Source organism: Microtus oregoni, unplaced genomic scaffold, assembly GCF_018167655.1.
Source record: "Microtus oregoni isolate MIOR12 unplaced genomic scaffold, Mior012 000045F_ref0000178, whole genome shotgun sequence".
Taxonomy (NCBI): domain Eukaryota; kingdom Metazoa; phylum Chordata; class Mammalia; order Rodentia; family Cricetidae; genus Microtus; species Microtus oregoni.
This window is the reverse complement of record NW_024543219.1, coordinates 15,880,839-15,902,916: the sequence shown is the minus strand read 5'-3', so window position 1 is coordinate 15,902,916 and position 22,078 is coordinate 15,880,839. Positions and strand designations below refer to the sequence as shown.

At 44.3% G+C, this 22,078-nt stretch overlaps 1 protein-coding gene across 2 annotated transcripts; it reads left to right on the top strand.

Annotated features, from left to right (window-relative positions):
- The first annotated feature begins 4,680 nt into the window (after positions 1-4,680).
- Positions 4,681-21,149, top strand: Ccdc198 (coiled-coil domain containing 198). Of its 2 annotated transcripts, none has more exons than XM_041634242.1 (6): positions 4,681-4,903; positions 7,409-7,491; positions 14,923-15,009; positions 16,289-16,387; positions 18,312-18,471; positions 20,914-21,149. In XM_041634242.1, exons 1-6 carry the CDS (start codon positions 4,681-4,683, stop codon positions 21,147-21,149), a joined length of 888 nt encoding a protein of 295 aa, XP_041490176.1. The 2 variants fall into 2 exon arrangements, with proteins under 2 accessions (XP_041490176.1, XP_041490175.1); XM_041634241.1 differs by having other exon boundaries at positions 16,286-16,387.
- Positions 21,150-22,078: the final 929 nt, after the last annotated feature.

The window sequence follows — 22,078 nt, the reverse complement described above, 5'->3', positions numbered from 1 at the left end:
TAAATATCATATACCAAAGTTAAATCAGGACCTGGTGAACAATCTAAATAGACCTGTTAGTCGCGAAGAATTAGAAGAGGTTATCAAAAACCTCCCTACCAAAAAAAGCCCAGGACCAGATGGTTTCAATGCGGAATTCTACCAGATCTTCCAAGAAGATCTAATACCTATACTCCTTAATGTATTCCACAAGATAGAAACAGAAGGGTCATTACCAAACTCCTTTTATGAAGCCACAATTACTCTGATACCAAAACCACTCAAAGACTCAACCAGGAAAGAGAACTACAGGCCAATCTCACTCATGAATATCGACGCAAAAATCCTCAACAAAATACTGGCAAATCGAATCCAAGAACACATCCGAAAAATTATCCATTATGATCAAGTAGGCTTCATTCCTGAGATGCAGGGCTGGTTCAACATACGAAAATCTATCAATGTAATCCAGCATATAAATAAACTGAAAGAAAAAAACCATATGATCATTTCATTAGATGCTGAAAAAGCATTTGACAAAATTCAACATCCATTTATGTTAAAAGTCTTGGAGAGATTAGGGATACAAGGGTCATACCTAAATATAATAAAAGCTATATACAGCAAGCCGACAGCTAACATCAAATTAAACGGAGAGAAACTCAAAGCCATCCCACTTAACTCAGGAACACGACAAGGCTGTCCACTCTCCCCATACCTCTTCAATATAGTGCTTGAAGTTCTAGCAATAGCAATAAGACAACATAATGGGATCAAGGGGATTCGAATTGGAAAGGAAGAAGTTAAACTTTCGTTATTTGCAGATGATATGATAGTGTACATAAGCGACCCCAAAAACTCCACCAAAGAACTCCTACAGCTGATAAACAGCTTTAGTAATGTGGCAGGATACAAGATCAACTCCAAAAAATCAGTCGCCCTCTTATACACAAAGGATATGGAAGCAGAGAGGGAAATCAGAGAAGCTTCACCATTCACAATAGCCAAAAACAGCATAAAATATCTTGGGGTACATCTAACCAAGGAAGTGAAAGATCTATTTGACAAGAACTTTAAGGCATTGAAGAAAGAAATTGAAGAGGATACCAAAAAATGGATGGACCTCCCTTGCTCTTGGATTGGGAGGATCAACATAGTAAAAATGGCAATTCTACCAAAGGCTATTTATAGATTCAATGCAATCCCCATCAAGATCCCATCAAAATTCTTCACAGATCTGGAGAGAACAATAATCAACTTTATATGGAAAAACAAAAAACCCAGGATAGCCAAAACAATCCTATACAATAAAGGATCTTCTGGAGGCATTACCATCCCTGACTTCAAACTCTATTACAGAGTTACAGTAATGAAAACAGTGTGGTACTGGCATAAAAACAGAGAAGTCGACCAATGGAATCGTATAGAAGACCCGGATTTTATCCCACAAACCTATGAACACCTGATTTTCGATAAAGGAGCTAAAAGTATAAAATGGAAGAAAGAAAGCATCTTCAACAAATGGTGCTGGCACAACTGGAAGTCATCTTGTAGAAGAATGAAAATAGACCCTTATCTATCACCGTGCACAAAACTCAAGTCCAAATGGATTAAAGACCTCAATATCAGCCCGAACACACTGAACCTGATAGAAGAGAAAGTGGGAAGTACCCTACAGGAGCTGGGCACAGGAGATCGCTTCCTATGTATAACCCCAGAAGCACAGACATTAAGGGCAACATTGAATAAATGGGACCTACTTAAACTGAGAAGCTTCTGTAAAGCAAAGGACATAGTCAATAAGACACAAAGGCAACCTACTGATTGGGAGAAGATCTTCACCAACCCCACAACAGACAAAGGTCTGATCTCCAAAATATATAGAGAACTCAAGAAACTAGACTTTAAAATGCTAATTAACCCAATTAAAAAATGGGGCACTGAATTGAACAGAGAATTCTCAGCAGAGGAAGTTCAAATGGCCAAAAGACACTTAAAGTCGTGCTCAACTTCCTTAGCAATCAGGGAAATGCAAATCAAAACAACTTTGAGATATCATCTTACACCTGTCAGAATGGCTAAAGTCAAAAACACCAAGGATAACCTTTGCTGGAGAGGCTGTGGAGGAACGGGTACCCTCATCCATTGCTGGTGGGAATGCCATCTTGTGCAACCACTGTGGAAGTCAGTGTTTCGGTTTCTCAGGAAATTCGGGATCAACTTACCCCTGGACCCAGCAATACCACTCCTGGGAATATACCCAAGAGATGCTCTATCATATGACAAAAGCATTTGTTCAACTATGTTCATAGCAGTATTATTTGTAATAGCCAGAACCTGGAAACAACCTAGATGCCCTTCAATGGAAGAATGGATGAAGAAAGTATGGAATATATACACGCTAGAGTACTACGCTGCGGTAAAAAACAATGACTTCTCGAATTTTGCAGGCAAATGGATGGAAATAGAAAACACTATCCTGAGTGAGGTGTCCCAGACCCAAAAAGATGAACATGGGATGTACTCGCTCATAATTGGTTTCTAGCCATAAATTAGGGCCACGGAGTCTACAATAGGTGAACCTAAAGAAGCTAAGTAAGAAGGTGAACCCAAGGAAAAACATATAGTTATCCTCTTGGCTAAGGGAAGTAGACCCAATTGCCGGGGAGAAAATTATGATCTTGGGGGTGGGGTGGGATGGGGGTAAGGGGAGATGGGGAGAGAAAAGGTAGAAGGGAAGGAGGGGGAACTTGGGGAATCAGGAGAATTGGGATAAAGGAAAGGTGGATAGGGGAGCACGGAACCACAATTCTTAGTTAAGGGAACCACTTTAGGGTGAGCAAGAGATTTGACCCTAGAGGGGCTCCCAAGTGCCCAACATGAGGTTCCCAGTTAGTTCCTTGGGTAGCTGAGGATTGGGAACCTGAAATGACCCTATCCTAGAGCAATATTGACGAATATCTTGCATATCATCATAGAACCTTCATCTGGTGATGGATGGAGACAGAGACAGAGACCCACACTGGAGCACTGGACTGAGCTCCCAAGGTCCCAATGAGGAGCAGAAGGAGGGAGAACATGAGCAAAGAAGTCGGGACCACGAAGCGTGCACCCACCCACTGAGACAGTGGAGCTGATCTACTGGGAGCTCACCAAGGCCAGCTGGACTGTGACCGAAAAAGCATGGGATAAAACCGGACTCTCTGAACATGGCGAACAATGAGGGCTGATGAGACGCCAAGGACAATGGCACGGGGTTTTGATCCTACTTAATGTGCTGGCTTTGTGGAAGCCTAGCCAGTTTGGATGTTCACCTTCCTAGATATGGACGGAGGGGGGAGGACCTAGGACTTACCACAGGGCAGGGAACCTGGACTGCTCTGTGGACTGGAGAGGGAGGGGGAGAGGAGTGGGGGGAGGGGTAGAAGGGTGGGAGGAGGGGGAGAAGGGTGGGAGGAGGGGGAGGGAAATGGGAGGCTGGGAGGAGGTGGAAACTTGTTTTTTGTTTATGTTTTTTTTCTTCTTTTCTTAATAAAAAAATTATTAAAAAAAAAAATAATAAGGCAAAAAATGAGAACTAAATCCTTATTATTGACTATCAAGACTTTTCAGTCACCATGCTAGCCCTTTAGCAAGTGGATTTCATAATGTGGAGAATTAATTCTTCTATGGAATTAGAAAAGCCAAAGCACCAGACAGTGGTAACGCACGTGCCTTTAATCCCAGCACTCAGGAGACAGAGGCTGAGGCCCTCTGAGTTCCAGGCCAGCCTGGCCTACAAAGTGAGTTCCAGGACAGCCAGGGATACGCAGAGAAACCTTGTCTTGAAAAGCCAAAAAAGAAAAAAAAATGCCAAAACCCCTGTAACCTGTAGTTATGAACAATTCAATCTTGAAAGGGAATCCCAATCTGAGTAAAAAACTGGAATAAAAATTAGCCATAACCCCATCATTCAAAAACCACTGTTTAACACATTGGCATATTTCCCTGTTTTCTTCTCTACTTAAAAAATAAAAAATAAACATACTAAATAGAGTCTGTTTGAAAACTGTTTTCATTTGGACCACTGGCAGGGAGGCAGGGAAGGGACCCTATTGTCTTCCCATTCTCCTGCGATGTACTCCTAGCCTTCAAAGGCAGTCAAATCATTAACAGAAAAACCAAAGGAAGCATTATCCAGCCTCCTATGTTTTTTAACTGGAAGATATATTCTCTAATCAAAGCTGTAGACTAGCAAAGCCCTGCTACACCAGCTCTTGTCCTCTTTGTCCAGTGACTTAACTCTGCTCAGCTATTAGTTCTTCCCAAAGTGTTCGCTATGAAAGGGCGGCTCTCGGACTTCCCTAAAGCCCTCACTGCATCTCAGTTAACAGTCTAGCCTTGGATATTTGTTTAATGATCAATAGAAGTTTCTGGCCCTGCCAGTGAGTTTTTCAGTAGAATAACCAAGTCAATGTTTAACCGCATTCTTTAGTTCTGGAATGGCAAAGTAGAAGTTGGAGGGAAGTCTCCATGGAAACGAGCCTCCCAGGAAGTGGTCAGAGAAGTTAGTGTCGGGGGACAGAACTGGAAGGATGTCATGAAGGAAACACCTGTTTTGGTAAGCTGAGGTGATCTCCTGAAAATACTGAACTAAATCAAGCTCCATATGGACCCCCAAACCCACTCCTCATGATTTTCTTCTGAATATCTTCAAGAGAAATGGGCCTGGGCCACTCCAAGCATCAGTCTCGGGTGATCAAAGTCACACCTTTACAAAGCCAAGAGGCGGAGACTCCCTCAGCTGGCCCTGTGTTCTATGCATTAAATCGGAACCTGGAAGAAAAGAACTCATACCCATTCTCGAGACTGCAGGACCAAAATCCAGCTCTAGAAAGACAGCTACCACCTCTCCGAGAAACCTGGTATGGAAGACATCCTGCAGGTACACCTAAAACCAAACATGACATTTGCATGTCTGGGACTCGGGAGAACTGTGGGTACTCTTACCTGACTGTAGCAGGGACCTCAGAAAGTCTAGATTATTGAGATGCAGGGCAATGCTTTCCAGTGAGGGCTGAATGTTTGTCAGATGACTTTCTTCCAGTACATTCTAATGCTCGTGTCGATTCTGGATAAGGGACTTTTCACCCCTTTACATAAGAAGGGAAGAAGTGTGGTCTCACTCAGTCCGTAGTGATGCCAAAGCTTGTGCCCACCTCCATCAGATCGCTGAAAAGGCACAGATGTGATAGGTGGTGGCAATAATGCTCCAGCTGGGTTCTAAATTTGTCGTTGTCCCCAGAGACATTTAATGCATCAGACTCTGTGGTTTTGAGAGCAGCACTTCAGTAAACCTCTCCAATGTGGATTTGAAACCAACCCAAACAGAATCAATTTACTACATGAAGAAAGCAGATGAAGTCACCATTCCCTAACCCCATGCCCTTCACGAGCATCCCAGAATTAAAGGAATTTTCCCCACTAGAGTGGGAAGTTCTGAGCCTGAGATGGCTCAAGTTGTTCATGTATTCTTTTCTGAAGGCCATAGTGATAATTAAACAGATTACTAACTTGGGACGAGAAATTCATGCTTATGTGTGTCATCTGGCACACACTCCGTATATTTGAATCATCTTTTCTCTTCTTCACACCCCACATCAGTAACAAAACCGGGCTCTCCTTCCAGGACGACTCTGTCTGAACACCTTGTACGTCTCTAGCTGCCATATCTACCCAGGGTGATTTCCGTGGTTCCTTTCTGTACAAGGAAAATACTGAGTACAGTTGACTAACACAGTTCCTCTACTGTTCTTCGTTGTGGATGAGAATTTCCTCCGATGGCACTGCTTCATTTCTCTGGTTGCTTTGGTTTTGTGCTTGTCAGTGTCTCACTGTATAGCCCTGGGCTGGTCTCGAACTCTCCATGTAGCCTAGACTGGCTTACAACTCTGAGTCCTGCCTGCCTTTGCCTCACAAGTTTCTAGGATTAAAGGCATGCGGTTTTATCCTCTTCCGGGTTCTAAGGTTTTGGTAGCTACATGACAAGAGCTGATTTGGGTACATTGGAGTCCCAGCTGAAAAACTGTATTTGAAAGACAAAAGTCACATTCGTTATAACAATGAATGGAGAACATTCTCTACAAATACTGACTGTACAAAAGGCATTTTGGGTGCTGGTTTTAAGGGTCCATGTTCTAACCCTAGCCCTACTAAATACATCATACAACCTTAGACTAGTTACTTAGCAGTTTTGTTCATCTGTGGTCAGGAGCAGAAGCACATGTCTGGTACAGCTTTTACCATATGGGACAGTCCAATTAAAACACAGGATATCCTCATTCACATCACTCACAGCATAAAAAGGTCTGTGTCAGAATGCGTTCTGATTGTTCAAAGAGAAGATCAGCAATTCCACGCAGCTTCGTCATGGCAGCACTCTTGAGTGGCCCAGTTAATCAAGCCAAACACAGCATGCGTAGTGTGTCACCATTTGAATCTCAGCAGAGCAATTCTGTAGCCCTGGCTTACTGTACGGAGAAGGACAGTAACATGTTGTATCCTGCCGTAAACTTGGGGACTGTCCCCTGGTAACTTCCTATTTACTCTGAGAAAATAATCTATTTTCATCTCTTAAAGTATTTTTTTCGGATTCCCTTTATTTGGGAGGAGGTTTCATGGTATTTGACTAGTGAGCTGGAGACAGAGCTCAAACAGCATTAATCTCATATATTTGAGACCCTGGGTTTGATCTCCAGTAGATTACTGTGACTAATCAGTAAGTTTCTGTTTTCCAGGCTAAATTCTGTGTTTGAGTAACACCTGTGATCAGCAGTGACTTTTCTAACTGCTTTTTTTCCCCAATCAACTTGGGGGGAGGGTCAGAAAAGAAGAAAACAGACTAAAATGTTCACTGGCATTCATGTGAGGACCCTTCTTTGTGTGTCTGTTGTGGAATATGGTACACTGTGTGAAAATGTATTGTTGTGATTGGTGTAATAAAAAGTTGAGCAGCCAATAGCTAGGCAGGAGATATGGGTGGAACTTCTGGGCAGAGAGAGTACTCCGGGAAGAAGGCAGAGTCACCAGTCAGACATGGAGAGGAGACAGGAGAGAGGAGATGGAGCCACATGGCATAAAATAGCTTTAAACTCTGGGCTAATTTAAGTTATAAGAGCTAGTTGAGACAAGCCTAAACTAAAGGTCAGGCTTTCATAATTAATAATAAGTCTCTGGATTATTATTTTCAGACTGGCAGTCCAAAGATAGTCCAACCAGAAAGCTTGCCACATGTGTCTCATCTGTACGTTCACCCAGTGAGTCAGGCATGTATAATTGAAGATGCAAAATTGTGTAGATGAGGACTACTAAACAGCGATCAGCCTAGATGTCTAGTTTAACAATAAATTGATTTTAATGCTTTATTATTACCCCCGCCCCATCCTTCAAGTATCCAGGTCCATGTGTCTTGACATCCCACTGAAACATGAAGAATCAAGCATTATCAAAAGGCATCCACCCCGAAGAATTCAAGTAAGATGAATTTAAAAGTCCTTCTTAAGGAATAGCTTTGCTTTAATGCTAAAATCTCCTTTCATCTATAATCATCAAAGAACCTTAAATACCTTGTAATGAAATTAAACACCATGAAAATGCTGTTACAGAGAATTGTTGACAATTGCAAAGACCATAGTATTAGAATTTCCTTTAGCAGTGATGTCACTTTTGAGGCTCATAACCCAAAGAAAGTATACTAACAAGGACTCAGCTAGAGAGTTAAAGGACTCAAGTCCAGCACTTAGTTGAATGAGTGTTCAAAAATCACAGCAACTACCACTTCAATTCAAGGCAAACACCACACCAGTCAACTAGATCTTTGTCATTCACGTAGTCCTTTAGCCCAATATAAAAAAGAAAATGTCATCTTTGTTTTCTACACATAGCTCAGAGTGAAGGAACTTGCCAATAGACACTGGAGCTGTTAGCCAGGCCTCGGATTCTTCTAACCATCAGTGTAAGCTATCTCTATCTCCCGTTAATTCCATCCTTTAATCATCCGAGATGCTCCGAGCAGCTGTTGAAGTTGGGGCCAGATACAGTGGTGCACACCTTTAATCCTGGTACTCAGGAGGCATATGCAAGCAGATTTCTGTGAATTCAAGGCCAGCCAGGGCTGCATCATGAGATCCTGACCAAAAGAGAAGAAATGGGGGCAGGGACGCAGGGATTAGAAACATCAGAGCAAGAATTTTTATGCATAGTATAAATTCTAATAAGACATCTCATTCTAGAAAGGTAAAGAGATTAGAGTGGGTTCTTGGGAATGAGCATCAGATAACAGAAGGCTTGGGACTCTCTATGAACAGAAAAAAAGGAGCCACACAAACCCCACCTGCCCCACAACTCACCTGGATGCCCAGACCAGTTCCAGGGCTAATGGAAATCTCTGTTGAAGATTGTTTCCATTGCAGGCTGGTCACTTCTCTTCTTTGGAAGCTCAAAATTACTACTTGAATTGATTATTACTTTTAGTTCCAAAAGAGCATTGCTTCCAAAAATATTAGAAAATGCAAAAATACTACTTAGCTCAAGAAAAGTAAAGGGTCCATGTAATAAAGCAATGTCTAATATAAAATTGTGAGCACCTCTCTAGCTTAGCTGAGCAACCCTAAAGCTGGGTTTATTCTTAAACTAAATGTGCTCTTTCAAAGATGTATTTAATGTATGCCTCTGTGAAACCCTGACACTAGCTAGCCAGGTTAAAAGAAGAAATCACTACAGCCAGAGAAATATATTCATGCTGTACTCTCTAGTTCGCAGAATAATTTTAAGATTTATGAATCCTAAATAAGTTAAGGTTAGGCTTTGATTTCCCCAAATTCAAAAAGAGGAGCTGGCTATTTCAGAGTCTAGCACTATACCCCGCACACCAGCAAAGCTCCCTAAGAATAAAAAATCAAGTTGCAGGATCTGATTGCAAAGACCAGGTAGACTTTACCCAATCTTACATCTTCAGTCACTGATGACAGGTGCAACACTAAAGTCTAGGAATGAATGAGTGAAAAGAGGCTCCTTCCGGCTGGAGGGAAAGCACGCCACTGTACAGGTAGCAGTGTGTTTAATTAAATATAGAGATGTTTTGTTGATCCCGAGAGCTGAGATACACTAGACTCAGCAAAGTTCTGAAAAGCAGAACTCTATGCAGCTTGCCTGAGCTCTCCTCTGTGCTTTAATTCCCCTCCCCCCCAAAGATCTCCGCTCTTCAGGGCCAACCTAAACTTGAATCTTGTGTATCCAATCAAACGGACAAGATGGCCTGACCACGGCTGAGATTCCAGTTCCTGTGGAGAAAAGATCTTATTGGCTCAGCTTTTCTGAGTCTAGCTCTGATCCGATGAGCTGGGAGAAGACTTGCTTGTGCTGTAGAAACGTGGGCAGAGGAGCCACCCTATAGGTTCTGGAGTCAGCTACCAGAGAAAAGGGAAATCGCTAGGAACTTGGCAGACGCTCCCAAAGATATCATCTATAATTATCTGCACAAATGAGGCTCGGCACATTTTCTGCCACAAATGGGTTTTTGAGAGAATAATAAATGCTGGGTTCCCATGACATGCTAATTAATAGCCTGATCTCTGCCAAAGAAAATTCTAAAAGTATTTTTAATTATTAAACCAAGCCTAATTGCATCCTAAATAATTTGGGTTGCGTATTTGGCGCTCCCCAGTTCCTGAACATCTCCACTCCTCAAGCAGAGAGCACCTCTTCCTGGAGGTGAGAGCTGAGCCTCTGCCTGGAGCTCTTAATCAACAGGACTCCCCTACCCCCACTGTGTAGAAGAGTTGATCAGCAGCGCCCCCTCTGGCCTGCCCACCTTCCTCTACCACCCTGCAGTCGAATAGGAATGCCTTCCAACCAACTCCCCACCCCCACACACACGCGCGCACACACACACGCGCGTGCACACACACACGCCCGCACACACACATGCACGCATACACATGTGCGCACACCCACACACATGCACGCATACACACATGCACACACACACACCAATATTGACCCCAGTAATTCAGCTGGATAATTCTGAGTGCCAGAGTGTTAAAATTTCAGCATCTCTCTAAGGCTGTCCCTGAACAACCTATTAACCACTGAGAACCCACCCAGCAGCCCTGATTCCCTCAGCCCCTCTCTATGTGCACACTATCTTCCTCTAAAGATATTGGGAATCCCTAGTTTTAACATGGAAAATCCAAAATATTCCAAAATCCAGTTTTATCTAAACAACACTGGCATTACTACAGGAGAAAATCCTACACCTGATCTCGTGTGCTGGTTTGTTGCCCAAACAGCAGAAACACTACGTAAAATTACCTTTATCCAGGGCACGTAACCAACACATGAAACAAGCTTTATTGAACTTGGGTCCCATTCCCAAGACATCTCATTACACACATGCAAATATCTGAAAACCCAAAATAAAACCCCACGTTTGAAACACTACTGGTCCCAAGAATTTCAAGTAAGGGCTACTTAGCATAGATAATATGTGCAGGAGGATTTTGATAAGTGCTGCCAATGTCCCCAAAGGAAACAGGTGGCACACTGAAATCATAGCAATTCAGGGGTATTTTCTTTGTAACTATCCATGCACAGAAGATTGGTTAAGAGGAACAGCCGAAGATATAGCAGTCAGCATTAGAGGTGGTTGATGGGTAACCAGCTCCAGGCAAGGGGAGAGATTTCTGGAGCCTGAAAAAAGCTGGGTTGCAAATAAGAGAGACCCTCCACTGAGGGACACAGTCACCCCGTATCACCTTGTGAAGAATCAGAAATCCAAATACCTGACCTCATCATCATCCCCTTCCTATTGTCTACACCCAATAGGAAGCCAGAGGCAAGGAGTTGCTGCATGGGTACAGGCAGAGAACAAGTGTCCAGTGGGTGAGCAGATTTGGAGACCAACGGAACATACCTGGTACCATGGCATTCAACTTCAGGCTTTTCCTACGTGCTAAGACTTTCTTACTGCTGAATGTTACATTTTATTGATTTTTGTCCTCATCTATTAAAACAATCACATACACCCACACACAGGATGTGCCAGCCCACACAAAAATAAAAAAATGTGGGTTTTCTTTTTGATACAGTGTAGTTGATACAGTGTAGATTTTATAATGCTGAATCGTGCTTGCACTTCTGCCATTAATCTGACCTGGTCTAAGTATCTAAGTGCACGCCTTGCTGAGCTGGATTTCCTAAGGTTTTGTGTATCCGCTTTAATGAGTGAGACAGAGCTATGCTTTTCTAATACACTTTTACACCAGCTTTGCCACCAAGACTGAATTAGTCTTATCAAATGAAGAGACTCCCCATCCCTCTTTCCCAAAGCATTTGTTATAACACAGGAATGCTCTATTCTCCAACCAGTTAGTAAACATGTCTCCAGCACTCTTCTTAGACTCTTAGACTTGTAAGGGAAGCCATCATTTTTCCTACCTGCTTCACTTCTTTACAGTTCTGAGTTGACTTGGGTATTTTATTTTTGCCAATTGTTTCTTGGAAATTATCCAGTTAACATAAAGCTTTTGAATTTATTGTCATGAAGTCTTATCTTCTTCATATACTATCTTTTGCTAAGTCTTATGAAATGAATCTTCCAGCTTACAGTGTGAAGCCTGTGTGCGTGTGTTTGTGTGTGTATGTGTGTGCGTGTGTGTGTGTTAACTAGAGGTTGAGGTTGGGTTTCACCTTTAGTCACCCTCCACTTTATTTATTGACAAGAAGTCTCTCACTAACCTGGAGTTCACCAATCCAGAGTTCATTTTGTCCTAAGAATTCGTTTTCATCTCCCAAGTGCTAGGTCTAACACTCTAGTGGTGAGCATTTTATCCTCTGAGCCATCCCCAGCCCCAGACACCTTATTTCATGCTTACAGTGCTGTGAATTGAACCCATGGCCTCATACATGCTAAAAGAGCATGCTGTACTGCTCAGTTCCCCAGCCCTCCAGCTCTCTCACAATAAGTAACATGGTGGATAACTCAGCCCTGATTTCAAGTTGTGAATCTGGATCTTCTATGGAACGTTTCCTGATCCCCTTTATTCAATATAAATAGCTCACAGACTTCACCTGCCCGTCAGCTCCCCACCAATATTTGCCCTCCTGTTCTGTTTTCTGATCTATGGAAATATTTGACTTGGGCTGAAGCCAAGTTGTGTCACATTGGCTGTATTGTTTCCTCTTCCATGGACAACTGTTGGGAACAAGAAATGCCACTGAAGTGTAACTACGTTGCAAGGACTTGATCAGAAATTCTTTCTGGGCCTTAGGTGGTCACCTACATAAAATAAAGCTGTCATAGAACACTTTCTCTACTTCCCAGAGCCTGAAGTCACAGCGCCAGACAAATGCTACATTTTCTGGGAGCTGCTCTGACCCTCCTCCCTTTTCTGACTCGTAAACAAAAACTAGCCTCTTTCAGGTTAGTGTTTATCACTAAGTGCAGCTATCTGTGCTGTATGGACACTTTGTTTTCCATTACCAAAGCCCTAGCACATACTCCAACTGGCGATATTTATCACGGGTTGTACAGTGAATTAATTCAGAAATCTTCAAACAAATAAGATCTTTCCTAGTATTGAAAATGAAACGTTCCACCCCTACCCCTTCTCTGAGCACTTCCTTCCAGCATGTTTCCTCTGCAAGGGACGAAGCCAGGACTCTTCATTCCTCTGCAGGGCAAGCGATGCTCACGTGAACCCAGGATTCTGAAGCAATGTCACTTGGCTGGCATTTTTAAGTGAAGCCAATTTTCCCAATCATTTCTTTCTGTACGGTTTCTCAGGCTGAAAAATTCTATGCGGATGGAAATCTGTTTGCAGTGTTGCTTGCTGCCATCTAGTGGCTTTGCAAAGGGAGTGTGTGGTTGTGTTCTTTTTTCAGAAAGTTGCCAGGGAAGTACTTAAAGATATCTACCATTTAACCTTTATCAGAAATGTGAATCTAAAGAGAAGGCTGAGAACAAAGGAGAGGAGCCTGTTGTGACTCAGACATTCATACTGTCAAATCAAAATGATTTAAGGATCTTGGCTTCTTCAGACTCGGTGTTCCGACTGCATACACACACACAGTAGTCCACTTCTGTAGTCCACTCTCCACGCATCTCTTTTGTTTATTTGTGACAATGTGGGACCACTCTCGACCCCATCAGTGAGTGTCTTTGGAGGAGTTTTGCAAGCTATCTATTCCCAAGATGGGCAGTCCGCAGCTCTAGTGAGGGCTGCATGGTTTCATTTCACAGTGTGAGGGTATTCTGAGGATCAAACATTTGCAGGGCAAACAATAAGGCGAAGAGCCTGGCTTAAAACTGGGTACACATCTGAGATGAATCCTAGTGATGCCAACTTCCCAGCTGGGCAAACTTGGACAGGCCATTAGTCTTTCTAAAATGAGGACCCTCGTAATTCATACACAGAGCTCACCTGAGAAGAATGTGTGATGATCAGTTTATTCATGGCCATAGTATGGAATAGTGGCTACACAGCCATGCAGATGCACACATACACAAATCCCGGAGACTCACCCATGCAGAGGAGACACAGACCCTTCTGTTTTTCCTTTCCCCACGAGTGTCTGGAGGGCTCCCTCTTTTTGGGCTCTCCCTCCAGGATCCTGACACAATCCACTGCTACACCTAAACCAGCACCTTCCTGCCCCGGAAAACTGTGAGCAAGGGGAACAAACAAGCTCCTCCTCCTGTTTCAGTCACCTGTCGTTGCTTCTTTGCCAGGGCCAGACCTCATGGGAATGATCTCGTAGTCACTGTTGATCACTGCTGAGGACTCTGGGGATGCTTCTCTGGTGAGACTGCGCTAGAGAGCCAGCTCTTGCCTCAAACACAGACTGCATGGATGGGAAGAACTCAGCTGTCTAAGTGAGCAGACTCTGCAGGCACATGCACGCATGCGCACACACACATACACACACACACACACACACACACACACACGCACACACACACTGCAGGTCAAGGTGAGGGACCAGTTTTGTCTCACATGCTCAGCTTGTAGAGTCCATTGTCATGTCTCCTGAGGTGGAGGAGGAAGGCTCGGCTGTGGGCCAGGGCCATGGCTCAGTGGTAAAGCACTTGTTGTGTAGGGATGAGGGCCAGACTTTGAGAACCCAACACCCACAAAAAAGCTACAACTCCAGGTCTAGAAGTATGCAGTTATGACAGTGCACATCGGTAACCCTTGGGATGGGAGGAGCTTCATGTAAAGACAGATGGTGCCCAGGGTCTTGGTGGCCAGCCACCTAATGGAAACCATTCGCTACACGGGACATCAACCCTTGGTCTCTACATGTACACACATATATGTGCAACAGAGAGAGAGAGGTAGGTTAGGCAAACCCACGGATATACCTCTGCTCAGTCCTAGTGAGCCTTTATGTTCCCATGAAGCCTAGCCCTTGCTAGACAAAGGTGACTGCCTTTTGTCAGCACTTTGAACTTCCTGTTAAGTGTGTCTTGTCACCCATGGTTACAGAGGGAGCTTCTCTAGAGACTTCCAAAATATGCCACTTCCTAAGCCCTGGGACAGCTCAGTTGGTGGTAACGGGAAGGTCAGGTGTTTCTCCGGTATCTCCATCTCTGCTAGCCTAAAACCCCAGCTGTTTGGTAACTCTGAGCATGGTCCATCAGTCCAGCAGGAAATCGCTCCATTCTCTGACCACGATTTTGATTAATAAGTCACTGGAAACGGTGTGATAGAACAATAAAGAACCCCAGGGGTCAAAAAGCCTTTCTCACAGATAACTCTGATACTGTGGGCACCACCTTCTCTGTGCATGCCCAGGAGGAAGTTCTGCTTTCACAGAGCGCTCAGGGAGTTTAACATCTCTCCTTTTGTGTTTCATCGTCTCATGCTTGTGGGATGCTGAATACTCTAAACACTGGACCTCTAGAAGCTTGACCCCATTGACCTGCCACAAGTAATTACCTCTGAGCAACTCCTGCGCCAGCGAGAAGCCAGAACAGAACACAAAGCAGAGGTGAGCTGTGGCAGCCGCTGACTGGGGGAAGCGGGTGTGACCTGGACAGCCGCTCTTTTCATGCCTCCCCTTTCACACAGGAGTTCAAAGCCGAAGCAGACAGTTCAGTCCTTGTCAGGCAGGATGTTTGAAGCTGTAGCACTTGCCCATACCTGCCTCCAACTGGCGAGCGCTCTTCGCTCTTGGATGAGGCCAGGCTCTGTTTGCTTTGTGGATCAAACAGGCATATGCAGATGAGAGGGGGATTTTACATGGAAACGGGTGATTTTAGACCTTTTAAATCCGTGGTGAGGGAAAGCCAGCAAGGCTCTTCCCTTCACCCCTCCTGAGTGGAAAACTAACCCTCTCTAGGGAAGATCTTATCCAGAAGTCCTTGGCTTCCGGGTAACAGCCCTGAGAGGTCTTCTCTCAGCTCTGTCTTGCTGAGAGAAAATGAATGCTCTTAGTAGAAGGGTCACTTTCCTGCCCTGACCTGACTCACGCTGGACCCAGCCAGACCCTGCTGTGGAGCTGGCTAAGAGGCACCTGATTGCCACAGGTCCTCAAAGTCATGCTTCAGGTGCTGACTGCGGGGACAGCCTCCCCGTAGACTTCTGCACCGTTTGACACATTGTCCACAGAGGAACATCGGCTCTCTCCTTCACCTCTGGACAACAGCAAGTGACAGATGAAACTATGTGCACCTCTGCTTGCCCTCGAGAGCCACCTTTTTCATGACAGGGGAAATTTCATGACAGACTAAGGGGAGACCACCAGATTTCCCAGCAGTCGCTTCAAATCCTCCTCAACTGCCGTGCTCTCTCGGGTTTATATTCAGATATGAAAGTAGGTTGTAGGGAAATAGGTTCCACTGAACCAGCCAGAGTGTCTCCTCTCATTGCACAGCCAACCCAGCAATGTTAGAGGACACAGGAAGAGAAAGGAAGGCCACATCAGACCAGGACACTTTTCTAGAGAGCTAGTAAAAGCATCTGTTGACCAGAAAAATGGTATGTTGTCAAAGTGAGATTATCAAAATGAAATCGTCAAAACCCTCACATTCAAGGCTTGCAAAATCCTGCAAGAATCTTTAAACCAGTCTTAGATGCACAGCACAGTGCTTCTTAGTTCTGTGACAGCTGGACAAAGGACTTGTCAGGGACGTGGCGGCAGGACACCTTTATCATGACTGGAGATCGGCTACAGATTCTGAAGGATTAAGATCCACTGTTCCAGGAAGGGTTGAAGGCGGTGGAATTACAATCCCCCATACTAATAGCTACATCATCTCTCACAGCAGGAACCTGAGAAGAAAATGCAGCTCCCGATGTACACCTCTGGGAAGAGACAGTATTTACATAAGATGCAAATGCTGGAGCAGAACCAGAGAAGGCAGGAGGTAAAGAGAAGATGGTCACCTTTACCACTTTAGAGGGCATTGTCACTGTGCTGCTGAGCCAGTCAGTTCTCAGCAGCAGAGCAGAAGCCGCCACTGCCTGAGCTGGGAAAACAGGAAGATGACCTTTTGCTCCCAGTCTTGATGCGTCCTTACTTTTTCTTTTTTTCTTCCTGCAAGGTTAGATCTGCACTTCAAACATACCTTTCTTTTTTCCTTTTTGTTTTTATCTACTTCTTTATTTCGTGAGGGCAGAGAGCACACACATGTGCTGCAGAAGGAGGACAGTGGCTAATTTTTGGTAGTAGGTTTTTTTTCCCTCCATCTTATGGGTTCTGGTCATCAAACTCAGATTGTCAGGCTTGGCAGCAAGCTCCCTTAGTCACTGAGTCATCTCACTGGCCCCTCAAGTGTCCCTTTCTCTTTTCTCTTTGCTTTGTCTTTGAGAAAGGGGCTCATTCTATAACCCTCGCTGGCCTAGAACTCACTGTGTGGGCCAAGATGGCCTCCTGTCTCCTGAGGGTTGGGGTTAAAGATGTGCAAAAGCCTAGTCTGTGCCTCTTTTAAAAAGCTGCCCCTTGGCCCTCTTGCTGTAGCCAGAACATAGAGTAAATCATATTCTTTTCTTGGCTTAGTAAGAGAGGGAATGGAAGTCAGTCTTTATTCTGAGATAGAGGCCTCTCCCTAGAATCCACGGCATAGAACTTCCTAGTGAGGAGCACCTTCTGCCAGGATGCTTGTACCCCATGCTTGGGAGGCTAGAGAAGAGGACTGCCACAGGATCAAGGCCAGTCTGGGTTACACAGAAAGTTTCAGGACAGCCAAGCGATGGAGTGAAACCCTGTTTCCAAAAGAAGAAACAAGCAAGGCTTTGTCTTGCTCCATTTCTGCTTCTTCAAGAGAATACCAAAGACACAGTAACTAATAAAGGTGATGTCTTAGTCAGGGTTTCGATTGCTGTGAAGAGACACCACGGCAATTCTTATAAAGGAAAACATTTCATTGGAGTGGCGGCTTACATTAAGAGGTCCAGTCCATTATCACCATGGCGGGACATGGCTCCATGCAGGCAGACATGGTGCTGGAGAATTAGCCAAGTGTCCTACATCTTGACTTACAGGCAACCAAACATGGTCTCAGACACTGGGTGGTATCTTGAGCATGTATGAGACCTCAAAGCCCAACTCCATAGTGACACACTTCCTCTAACAAGACCACACCCACTCCACCAAGGACACGCCTCCTAATAGCACCACTCCCATTAGGGGCCATTTCCTTTCAGACCACCACAGATGGTAACTATATTGAGGAGAGGAAGCCTAAGGCTGAGATACTGGCAGTTGATGCAGCACCGCACAGCGGAGGACATGGCGGGCGACACTGTCAGTGACAGTGAGGGTTCAGGAGCAACGAGGGCAGCCTTTGTAACCTTTCAGGAGGAGCTATTCTCCTCCTGCGGTAATAGTTTTACTCTCCACCCAAACATCTCTTAAAGTCCCACCTGCAAATTAGCAAAAGAACTGGGGAGGGGTATGTTTCCAACCTGTGAATTTGGGAGGACACACTGGAACACTTTCTGCGATAAAGCTCTGCAAATGACATCCTGAAACCCCCCCACACACACTCTCTAAGGATCTAAGGAACTGGTCTGTAGTTATGTCCGCAATTCCAAAGACCCACCTACAGACAAGGGCTGATAGGCAGGCTCCTTTTCATAGATGCATGCCTCTATGAGCCAGCGAATATGCCCGCCTTTCTCCAAACAAGCCTGAGAATAAAGCTGTCACAGAAGGTGATGGGAATAGAGCCATTCTGAAGTGTTCAAGGGTGACCAGGTCTGTGAAATGTCCACACTTTGATGTTGCCAAATCTGTTCTGGAAAAGACAGTTTGGGAGAATATTAACCGCTTCTAGTTTATCATTTCAGGCCCAAATGGAGTTGATGAAGAGTCTTCAGAGTGCAGCGAGACTCAATATGCAAAAGCGGAAAGACCATAAAGACAATAAAATCACCCAAAGCTTGCCAAGGAACGATAGCTATGACGTTATCACCATACTGCCTGATGAAACCCTAAACAGAGACCCAGGTGAGGACTGTCATTCCTTCAGTAGAACATTTCACATTCTGGTGTAGTTTGGCTTGGTTTGGTTTGGTGGTTGTTTTAAGACAAGCTTTCATGTAGCTCAGGGTGGCCTCAGACTCACTACATAGTCAAAGATGACCTTGAACTTCTGATCCTCCTGCACCCGCTGCATTGCACCAGTATGCCTGGTTTGCTTATGCCATGCAGGATAGCAAGGCCGAGGCTTTGTAAACGGCAGGCAAACACTCCACCAACATAGCTACATGATGCAAACATACATGAAATGTCATCAAATAAATGTCCATTATGGGCAGGGGAAGGAGAGTGAGGGGAGAACCAATAGCTGAGAATATTAGCCTCTTGTGAGACAGAAGACAAGCTCTATTTTCTGCTACCTCTTTAAAACAAAACCACCTTAAAATTTTTGGTTTATCTATTCACATGATAAATCACAATACAGCCGTATGAAATACGTAGTTAAGTACAACATACATGCCATACTATCACTCCCTGGTGTACAACTCTGCAAGCTTTGCTGTGCTTGTGTGGCCCATGCCCTCTCCAGAGGCAAGACTGGGACACAGCTGCAGGAAAGGCACAGAAGATGGGATCAAAGTCCTTTACTGAGCCCCAGCAGTGAGCTCTTCCTGAGAGCAGACACATCTTCCTGCTCCTAGGGCAGGGTCTGACAAGCGTAGTCTCTCAACCATAGATCCTTCTGCATTGTTTTATTTTTTTCAAGAGGAAATATAAATAATTTGTTGTTTCACTTCTGTGACCCTATCTTTCCAGATCTGTAAAATGGGAATAAATAGTATCAGCCAATGTAGGACTCATGTCAGGTTAATCTCATATGTATAAAGGTGAATATAAGGGCTGGGGAGATTGCTCCACTGGGAAAGTGTTTGTTCCAGGAGCTTAAGGACCTGAGTTTGGATCTTTAGTACCCATGTAAAAAGCCAAGTCAGGGCAGTATGCATCTGTAATCCCAGTTTTAGAGAGGCAAAGATGGCGGGGGAGGGGATGACCCTCGAGGCTTGCTAGCCAACCAAGCTAGCCAACTCAGTGAGCTCTGGGTTCAGTAAGATGGAAAGCAATACAAGTGACACTTGTCCTAAACCTCTGGCTTCCACATGCATCTGTGCACACACAGTCTTCTTCCCCACGGCCTGTGCACATGCATCAACTATGAGGCTCAGACAAATATATAGAAAAATATAAAACCAAAGGAAAACATGATATCTGTATCAGTAATTTGTCTCGCCAAAGCAACAAAATACTTGGCGGAAGTAACTTAAGGGAGGAGGGCTTATCCTAGCTCACAGTTTCAGTTAGTGAAGTCCAGCAGGGAAAGTACGGGGTCGGGAGTAGCAGGCAGCTGGCCACTCTACATCCGGTGGGGAAGCAGAGGGCAATAAATGCTTATACTCAGCTCACTTTCTCTCTTTTATTTGGTCCAAGACCCCAGCCTATGGGATGGTACCACATTCAGGGTGGGTCTTCCCACCTAGCCTAGACAACCCCTTTTGGGCATGCTCAGAGGCTTGTCTCTTCAGGGCTTTTAGAACCAGCCAAGATAACAGCCAACCAACATTAACTACCACAATGTCTTATACTAAACAGCCACCCTAAATCTATTATTCCAGTGTTACCTTCAGAATTCTAATCTTATCTACCCACCTTTACTATTTAACTACTAAACTGCTAGGTGTTTTGGAAAATATATAGCTCTGTCTTTGAACTACTGTGGTGTTACAGTTTTATAAAACTGTAGTGATAAATTTTTCTAAAGCATGTATTATAAATATACAGCCATCAAACATTCGTCATGCTGATTGCTCTACCACTCAGCTCACTCCTCATTCCTTTCACACACATCAACACATATTGCCTCCCCCTGAAAACAAAATTAAAGCTTCATCTCAGAACCTTATACACTGGCCTCTACTCTGCTCACCCAAAATCCATTTAGGTTTCTAAAGATCATGATTTTGGGCTGGCAAGCACACTGGGACAGGAGGGGCTCATGGTTTTTATTCTAATGCAGGTAGTGACGGTGTCTTTTTTCCATTGGCTGGGACCCACCCTCACAGTCTTTTGAAACTGGCTAGTTTTGAAAGAATCATAGAGAGGAAGTGAAGGAAAGTGGGAAGGGACAGAGCACTAGGTCACTTAGACCAAGAGTACAAAAGGACCTCGGTGTAAATAAGTTTCAACTGGTTTTGTCGGGGACAGGGGTACGAAGATTAAAACATTTGCATAAAAGAGATGGGGAGACGAAAAGATTTTAATTCCTTGTGGCAAACAACAGTTTACAGTGTTTACAGAAAAGGCTAACATTTCATTTTTCTTCCAGTAATAACCTCAAGTGGGTTATTCTATGGTAAGAGCATTTTAAATACTCAGTCTTAAGGAGACAGTAAAAGAATGTTTGCCCTTTTTCAGGAAATTCACAGGATGAAGAATTCTTGGACTATCACAGAGAGAATGACTATTGTGTCCGGAAAATTGGCAAAATGGAAGCGTGGCTCCGTGAGCAAGACACCCAAGGACAGCTTTTCTGGAGCAGCTCCAGCTACGACTCAGACGAGTTTGAGAAGGATCAGAAGAGGCCGCAAGCACTGGTGAGGACCAGGACGGAGAGGGTCCCACTTTATGATGAGTTTTATGACCGAGAATGAGAAAGCTACTCACTGCCCAGACAGAGAGGAGTGGTTTGATCGTTTTCATCAAAAGCATTCCTATTTGCATATGAACCACTCAGGGGGAAGTAATTTACATCTGTCTTCTGGAGTCTTGTAGTTCATGGGTTTGTCATGTATGCTCTAGGTCTATGACTTAAAACTGAGGGGCTGAAACAAAGGTCACTTGTTTGTCTTACTTTTCTGTGGGTAGCTGGGCTCAGGGAGGCTGTTGCGTTGGTCTCTTCACATAGCTTATAGAATTTGACAGCAGATGGCAGCTCAGACTAGAGCCACATAGAGGCTGAGTTAGAACACTTTCCATACAGTCCACACATGGTCTGTGCAACAAGGTAGTAAATTTTTCCTTTCAACCAGTCCAATGTTTCTAACATCAAATATTCCAGCCGGAAGAAGCTGGAGGACACAGAATTGATGAATGTCTAGTCATTGAACCCACCCTGGACCACTTTCACCATAACCTATCAATTAATGCAAGTCATAGATCAAATGTTAGTGAATGAAGAATCCACACAAGGGGATAGGTACCAAAGGGGGTCCATTCTGGGGACTTTAAACATCACCTCGCTTTTCAAACTTTGGAACTGGTTTTGCCTTTAGAAGCATGGTGGTAACCAGGTGGTAGTGGTGCACACCTTTAATTCCAGCACTCAGGAAGCAGAGGCAAGTAGATCTCTGTGAGTTTGAGGCCAGCCTGGTCTACACAGTGAGATCCAGGACAGCCAGGGCTACACAGAAACTCAGACTGAGGTCAGGAGAGTGGGGATGAAGAAACATGGTGGCAACTGTAGAAGGAGCAGCGGGCTGCATTCCTGCCACCTGGCTCCCAGCCGCCTGGCTAGCTTATACCCCAAAATAACAACACACAAATTGTATTCATTTAAACACTGCCTGGCCCATTAGTTTCA